The 7,992-nt window shown below is 59.9% G+C and overlaps 1 protein-coding gene across 1 annotated transcript; it reads left to right on the top strand.

The window, feature by feature from the left end:
* Window positions 1-3,511: 3,511 nt before the first annotated feature.
* On the top strand, window positions 3,512-7,719 carry LOC308563597 (NUT family member 2G-like; the record flags this gene model as incomplete). The annotated part of the gene is made up of 6 exons (XM_081150801.1): window positions 3,512-3,981; window positions 4,342-4,470; window positions 4,964-5,103; window positions 5,566-5,828; window positions 6,241-6,357; window positions 6,823-7,719. The coding sequence occupies 6 exons, from the start codon at window positions 3,512-3,514 to the stop codon at window positions 7,717-7,719; spliced, it is 2,016 nt and encodes a 671-aa protein (XP_081006927.1).
* Between the last annotated feature and the right edge of the window lie 273 nt (window positions 7,720-7,992).

The following is a 7,992-nucleotide window of genomic DNA, read 5'->3' as shown; positions in this document are numbered from 1 at the left end:
CTCCGTCGTGCAAACCAGCGAGCGTGCAGCGAGCTCCCGCGATTTCAAAATTGCAAACGCGCAACCCGCGCGCTCAGCTGCCGCCCTCCTGGGTCTGGGAGGGGCGCGCCCAGAGCCCATGCCCTGCGCCGGGCGAGCGCCCCGGGCCCTCCGCGCTGCCTGTCCCTGGTGTCTAAGGAGGGGGCCTTCCTCCCGGCGAGTCTGGGGGTTCCACCCCACAGTTCTGGCCAAGAACTTTAGACCCGGGAAACGCTCGAGAGAGACTGCGCCTCACTCCGTCCCTGGAGGTTTTCCAGACGCACTCGCTGTGCGGGAGTGTTTGCCTGGGTGCGTTTATTTAGGACGGGAGGCTTTTCAGTGAATGCTGATTCACAGGTGTTTCCATTGCAGAGCTGTGGTTATGACACTTGACAGCCTGGCCAGTTTCCAGTGACACAGCAGGTAGCACGGGAACAATTTCTCCCTCCCCTCCCTCCTTTTTCATATTATATTGCAGAATTGCAGATGGCAATGGAACATGTATATGTAGTAGCAGAATCAGCTCCCTGACCTGAGTTTGTCATACTTTCCAAGGAAACAGAAATCATCTGACCCTCTTCCCGGTCATTTGCAAGAGGAGAAAGCGGTGGGAGAAAGACTCATCACTGCATTTTCCATTTTGCAGTTTGTGACCTATGCAAAGTCATTATTTCTATAAAACGTTACATTAAAATCATTCAAAAGGTAAAAATATTAAACACTGAACAGCATAATACTGAGAAGCAGAAAGCAGTGATTCTGGTCTTGCCGTGCAGGCTACTGGCGCTGCCCTGATGGACCGGGGAGCAAAGGGCATCGTTGGTGAGGCTGGGCCGGCTGCAGCCTGCAGAGCCCCAGCGCTGGAGGGCACCTGGGGCACAGACCTGATTCCTTAAGAAGGACGTGCACACAGCACCCAACATGCTGGGTCTGCGGAGTGGGTCCTAATTTCTGCGGACTGGGTCCCCTGCGGCCATCAGTTCCCATTATTTCCTCAGGAGTATATTCTGAATTTTGTCCAGAAAGTGGAGCCTGTGCTGAGGTGAGCAGAGAGCCACGTAGGAAGCAGGTGGAGGGGCCCAAATCTAGGTGAATGGATCAAGAACTGAAATAAAGTCACATTGAGTAAAGCCTTTGTGCCGTGAATGTAAAAACACCAGTATAGCCCAGCTGGCGTGGCTCAGCGCTTGAGCATCGACCTAGGATCCAGGAGATGGAGGTTCGATTCCCGGTCAGGGCACATGCCCCGGATGTGGGCTCGATCCCCAGTGGGGGGGTACAGGAGGCAGCCGATCAATGTCTCTCTCATCATTGATGCTTCTATCTCTCTCTCCCTCTCCCGTCCTCTCTCTGAAATCAATTAAAGTATATTTTGAAAAAAATAAAATTAAATAAATGAAACTAAAACCACCACTGTGTAAATTGCCTAAAGAGACACAGCAATCCTATAGCCACGTAAAATCTGAAAGGAACTGCTGGTTCTTGCCTACCTGCCAGACCCTCCATGGAATGTCTCCCCTCCCTCCCCCACCCAGGCCCACCTGCCCCTGCCCCTCCCCCGCTGTAGAATGTCTGGGGTCCTACATTCTGCTGTTTAAATCCAAACCCTTCCCTCCACTGGATGCTGAGCATCTGTTGGAGCAGGTCACTCTCTGGGTCCTGTGCTAGCATTTTCTCTTTGTGGAGGCTACTAGGCAGCGGTGGCCAGCGCCTGAGCCTGTGGGGATGGCTTCAGTAGGAGGTAAGCCAATAGATTGAGGGGGGCAGTGATTTAAAAACTGAAACTGTCCCTCAAAACTTGGAATTAAAAGGTGACACTTCCGCTGGGGGAACACGGTTGGAACTGAAGTAGGGCAAGGAGACACCACTGGGCTTCCAAGGACCTGTCACCCAGGGAGGCTGGGAGCCAGTGGAAACTTGTGACAGCCCTGGACAGGAGGGCTCCTCAGAGGTGGATAGGGGTGACTCCGGGGAAATTCCTGGGTGTGGAGAAGGGGCGGCAGCAGGCACATGGATTCTTTCTAGAGGGGAGACAAGCCACTTGGACATGTGTGTGTGGAGGGAGTGGTGGGTTATGTCGTGGTGGTGGCACAGGGAGGGTCACGGGAAAGCCTAGTCCTCTGTGCTGTTCTTCAGGCTCCTGGAGCTTGCCCCACCATCTCTCTCTAAGGGATGCGAGCTGAGTGTGCTAGAGCCAATGGGGGCAGTGAGAAGAGGGGTCTTAGCCAGAAAGTTGTCCAGTGGGGCGGTCCGTGGCCAAGTCTACAATGAAATGACCTCCCCGAGGGCTGGGCTGGAAGGCCCTCCACCGGCTGCAGCCCAGGGCTCCTCCACTGCCTCCAGCCCAGAGCTCACTTCTCAGCCCAGGGAGCTGCTGCTTGTCTCGGATTCCGCAGGGGCAGGGCAACGGGTAACTTCCACCAACATGGGGCTCGGTGCCCCCGAGTTGTCCCCAACTGTTCCCGCATTGTGGCAGCTCAGTTCTTCGGACCCACTTCCCCTTGTCGTGTATCTCAGGGCGCACCCCCTGCCGGGCCTTTTACCTTTGAGACGAGGGCTCTGCCCATAGTCCAGGTCCTGCTTCAGGGACACAAAACGGATGTGGAGCGTGGTTGGTTTCCCTTGGAAGGTCGGTGAAGGCGGGTCCCTTTTGAAAGGGGGCGAGGGGAGTAGCACAGAGGCAGGAAGGTGCTCCCCTGTGTCCTTAGTGAATGTCCAAGGACGCCTGTCCTGAGCAACTAGGGGCACGTGGTGTGTAGCTTGTTCCCCTGGACATGGGTCTGCTTGAGTGCCTCTGAGCGGGGATGTGTCCAGACACCTACTATCCTCAAAGGCCCTTTGGGAGCCTAGAACTTACCTTGGACAAGGTCGCTACCGCTAGTGTAGGGTCGTTTCCCATAGGGTGGATTTCTGCCCAGTGCCATGTCTTGGGCGACAGTCTCTGAGGCTGGCAGGGCGGGGTGCCCGGGAGTCCTTAGGGAGGCTCTCAGTCAGCGCTGGCTGGGCTGATCCTTCTCACAGACAGTGGTCAGGGAGCAGGCTCTCCAGGGGCACAATTCTCACCTGGAGGTCAGAGCATGACAGTGACTTGAGGACACTTGCAAACTCCACAGTTTGCCCCATCCAAATGGCCCTCGTGTTGAGACTCACTGCTCTGATTCCCGGTTGTCTAAGGGGACCCAGAGCGCCTCAGTCCCGTTGGCTGGCTGTCCTGCTCCATTCACCCATCCCCTTTGTCTCAACAGCATCTGCAGTGCGGGGAGCGGATGTGCCCCTGAACCCTGGCGCCTCCACCACTCCTTTCACAGCACAGGCCTTTCCTGCGCCCAGTACTGGCCCTGCACACAGGCCATCTTGGGAGCAGCATCTGCAGTCACTCGCGACCCTGTCGTTCCCTCCTGGCCGCCCCTCGGTGCTGCCGGCTTTGCCCAGGGCACCTCTGGTGGCAGGAGACGCTGGTCAAGGCCCGGTTGGGACTGGAACCTGCAACATCATGGACCAGGTCAGGTCAGAAGGGGGCCGACCACCGAACCCCCAGACTCAGATCATTGTCCTGAGTCAGGCCCCCCTCGCCTGGGATGTTCCAGGGGCCCACTGTGAGGGTGCTGTGTGTCCTGCACCCCTCTTCTTGGAGGCCTCTGCGGTGGAAACCATTATGCCCACGTCGACTTTTGGGGCCACCCACGCCAGCGAGGGAGGCTGGCTTCCCAGCCTTCCAGCTCAAGCTCCACCACCAGCTGCCCAGCTGGCCCCCATCGTGACCTCGATGAACCCTGGGGCACGGCCACATGGGGCTTCCAGGGAAGGTAGCCAGGGCACCTCCCGGCCCAAGGCCTCGCCAGATGACTCCTGCAACCCCAAGAGTGTGTACGTGAACTTCCGACGTTGGCAGTGCTTCAAGGCCCTGGCCCGGGAGCACCTTCCCCAGAGTCCTGATGTGGAAGCTCTTTCCTGCTTTCTCATGTGAGTGCCCTGGGCAGGGCGCAGGGCTCACCTGGAGCTCTCACCTCAACGAGGAACGTGGGAGGGGCGTGCAGGCTGGCTGACCCCGGGATACTGGCAGGAAGGTCTGTGGGTGGTGTCCCAGCTATAGGGTGGGAGTGGACGGTCAGCCTCGAGTCCAGGTTCATGGCTGGCGCGAATGTGAGGCAGTAACCACAGTAGCCGGGACGGGTTGTCTTTCACACACAGACGCCTCCCCCTCCCCGGCCAGCGCTCAGTCATGCTGGGAGGGCTGGGGACATGTGCTCCTCAGAGCTGGGGTGGTCAGGCGGGTGGAGGGCAGGCTGTAGCCCCGGACTGACCCTGAGGCATTACACACAGCCCAGAGCTCCGGTCCCTGTCCCGCCTGAAGCCCACCATGGCGCTGGAGGAGGGAATGTGGCGGGCCGTGCACGCGTGGCAGGGCAAAAGCAACTTTGACAGGAGGATCTATCACGAGATGGCAGACAAGTGAGTCAGGGGCCTTGTTCCCAACAGCTGTGGGCAGGGGAGCTGACTGCAGTGGGTGGTGGGCCCACTGCAAGGCAGGGTCCAGCTGTGATGATGCTCCTCAGAGAGGGTGCTGGGCGGAGGGCTGGCGGCCAGCACACGGTCCTCACAGCCCAGAGGCCCTTCTCCTCTGGAAGGCTCTCCCTCACCTTCAGAGCGTGGGTGCTTCTGTCTTACCCCCCCGCGAGCTCCACCCTCCTCTGACCTTGACCCTTCCTTGGCTGGACATGAAGGCCCAAGACAGGCTGGGGCGAAGGTGCCCAGCCCAGTGGGGTCAGACTCTACCCAGAGGGGCTGTGCAGGGCATGTGCCCCGCCAGCCCGCCTCCTGCGTCCTCGGTGGCCTGGCCCTGACAGCCCCAAGGCCCTGGCTCTCCCCTCCCTCCATCAGCTGTTGCCTGTGATGGGCCCCGGCGGCCTCCTTCTCAGCTCAGCCCGTGCCCCTCACCCCCCAGGTTCATGGAGTTCGAGGCGCAGGAGGAAATGCGGTTTCAGAAGTTGCAGTTAAAGAAGGGGGCACAGGGACAGCCTCCTCCAGCCCCACTGAGACCTGATCCTCGGGGGCCCCGAGCCCCAGTGGTGGGCCCACAGCCAGGTACGCCAGCAGGATCCCACAGGACCCCCGGCCAAAGCAACAGAGCCTAGGGCAGGCCCCTTCCCCACCCACATCGGTCCTTTTCCTTCAAGGGGCTCTGATCTTTCAACTGAAACAGCCCTGAGAGCCAGAGCCTTAGCCGCCCTTTGTCACCATGGGGTCTGGACCTGGTCAATTTTCTTAACCCCTCTCCCACCTCCCTGTCAGAGGACCCAACAGAAAGTCTGCTGAGAGGCGGGCTGGGTGGCGGGCCCCTTGGAGAATCGGTGGCTCCACATGTCCTCACACAGAACTCTCTTGGATGCTCCCCTGGGCCCTGTCCCCTCACGCGGTCACACAGCTTCAGGTGGTCCTGACCCAGCCACACTCATGTTAATGCCCCCAAACACTGCCCTCACCATCGAGTGCTCAGGAGGTGGAAGCCTTATCCCCTCACCCCCCTCCTCTTCCCTCTCTGCCCAGCTCCCACTCCCAGGAAGGCTGCACCCACGGCCCAGCGAGCCCGCACACCCCAGTGGCCCCAGGAGACGGAGTCACCCAATGGGATCCCCCCCGCGGCCGTGCAGGAGTACATGGACCTCATGGACGAGCTGCTGGGGCTGGGCCACTCAGCTGCAGGGGAGCCAGGTGGAGAATGGGAGGATGGAGGAAAGGACCTGCTGCCGGACAAGGGTCTCCTGAGCTACCTGGACCAGCTGTGCTGCCAGCAAGACTTTGTCGCCGAGGTGGGCTGGCTCTGAGCTCTGGGGTCTATAGGATTCCGGAGGGTGGACTCCAGCACCCAGGGCCTGAGGTCTCTTCTTTGTTCCTGAGCTTGGTGCGTGAGTGTGTGTGTGTCTGTGTGTCTGTGTGTGTGTCTGTGTGCGCATGTGTGTGTGTTGTGTGTGTGCTCTGTGCGGTGTGTGCTATCTGTGTGTATGTGGTTGTGCCCTTGTCTTTGCATGTAAGCGGGTGTGTGTGTCTGCCTGTGTGTCTCTATGTGTGTCTGTGCGTGGCTGATGACTGTGACAGAGTAAAACACCCACTGTGTGCAGGAGGATGGGGTGGGTCTTTGCTTTCTCGCTTGTCCTCCAGGTCCTGCTGACTCACAGGTTACTCCCTGCCAAGGGTGCTCACTGCCTCTTCCTTCTGTCTCAGGTGGATGAGGTCATTCACCTCGGATTCGTAAAACAATTGCTTTCCCCGGACACGCGGCAGGATCCCCTGGCCCTAGCTGAGGAGTTGGATCGGGAGGAAGGACTGACTCCTTCCCAGGTGAGCCAGGGGAGGGTGGGACCCCAGGTGAGTTGGAGGAAAGGACAGGCCCTAGGTGAGGGAGGGATGCCAGGTAGTTCAGGGTTGGGGGGACACCAGGGAGCACCCAGGTAAACCAAGGCAGGGAGCAACCCAGAACAGGGCCCACTGGACTCTGTCAACCCCACCCTGCCTGTAGGCACGGCCCGCTGAGAGGCCAGCCCTGGGGTGGGTGCAGTGCAGGACCACAAGAGGAGGGGACTATGGAGAGAAGAGAGTGACAGGAAAGAGAGGGTGGGAAGGAAGGGGAGGGAAGGACACACAGCTGGGAATATGGCCCAGGGGATGGCAGGAGAGCCACATGTCTGTTTTGTATTTGAATCACAGTGGCGCCCCCTTCCCCCCAATCCCATTGTCCCATCACCCACGCTCCTCCTCCTCGCACACCTGTGTGCAGAGCCAGTCACTGTCCCTCTCTTCCCCCAGCTGGTAGAGAAGCGACTCCTGGCATCGGGGGAGCAGGAGGGTGGGCAGGCACCCCCGAGTCACGGTGCTCCCCTGTTGGACTCAAGACCTTCTGAGTCTGCAGCTGGCCAAGATGCTCAGAGGCGTGACCATGGCCCCCAGCTCGGGGTCAGTGACAAAGCCTGCCCACCAGACACTGACTTCAAGGACCGTCAAAGTGACTGCCGAGCAGAGGCCCACCTGTCCAGGCCCAAGGCGTTTGCTGTCTCTTCAGGACGTCAGGAGTACCCACCACTCTTTGCTCCAGGCACCCCCTCTCCTCCCCAGGGTCACGGGCAGGCTTACTCTGGACTGGGACCCAGGGACGCCTCCATTCCCAGAGAGACCTCGCTTGTTGCCGAGACTCTGGGGCCAGAGGGCAGGTCCAGTGCGGATGAGGAGGACCTCCCCAGCCTGGCCTTCCTCTGGGCCTCTCCTAGGAGCCTGCTGCCCTGTCGGCTCTCTCTGAGTCCTGTCCCTGCCTCGGGCCCTGTGCGCCCTGGAGGTCGGGGGCCCCGGGGAGCTGCCCAGTCCCAGTTCTGTCAGACACTAGGGCTCACGCGAGCTTCACCTCCAGCTTCCAAGCCTGGGAAGCGCGCTCTGGCTCGAAGCCCAGCCCGTGCTGAGAAGACCCCCCTGCCAGGGGCCTACCTCGGGGTCTGCGGGAGGCCAACAGTGGCTTTGGGGCTGGTTGGCCCCTCACAGCCTCAAAAGAGAAAGTGTGACGAGTCTGTCACAGGGAGCTGGAGGAAGCGGCACTGCAGCCAGTATGGAGCAGTGGGGAGTCCCTCCCTCTGCCAGCCCGTGGAGGATCCCAGACTAGATGTGACCTGGCTGTCCCCCAGAGGAGTCAAGGGCTCCTTCTCATCCCAGGGCTGATCCTGGCTGTTCTACTGACATGGGAGGGTGGGAGGCAGGGAGGGAGGGAAGGCCGGTTAGGGTGGGGGTGGGCCTGGGGGTGGGGGTAGGGGCGACACCTTTGGGAGATTGTGTATCTGTTATGAATAAAGATGGATTGTGTGAAAATGCTCTAAGGGCCTCTGTCTCCATACTCGGGTCTGTGCTGCTCCCTGGAGAGGGGACCTGAGAGGAAGGAAGGATGTGGGAGGTCATGGGTGCTATGGGTGCCCCTTGAACCTTCAGTCCATTCTT

The sequence above is a fragment of the Miniopterus schreibersii genome (genome assembly GCF_964146895.1).
Source record: "Miniopterus schreibersii genome assembly, chromosome: 11".
NCBI lineage: Eukaryota > Metazoa > Chordata > Mammalia > Chiroptera > Miniopteridae > Miniopterus > Miniopterus schreibersii.
This window is presented reverse-complemented; position numbering and strand designations above follow the sequence as displayed.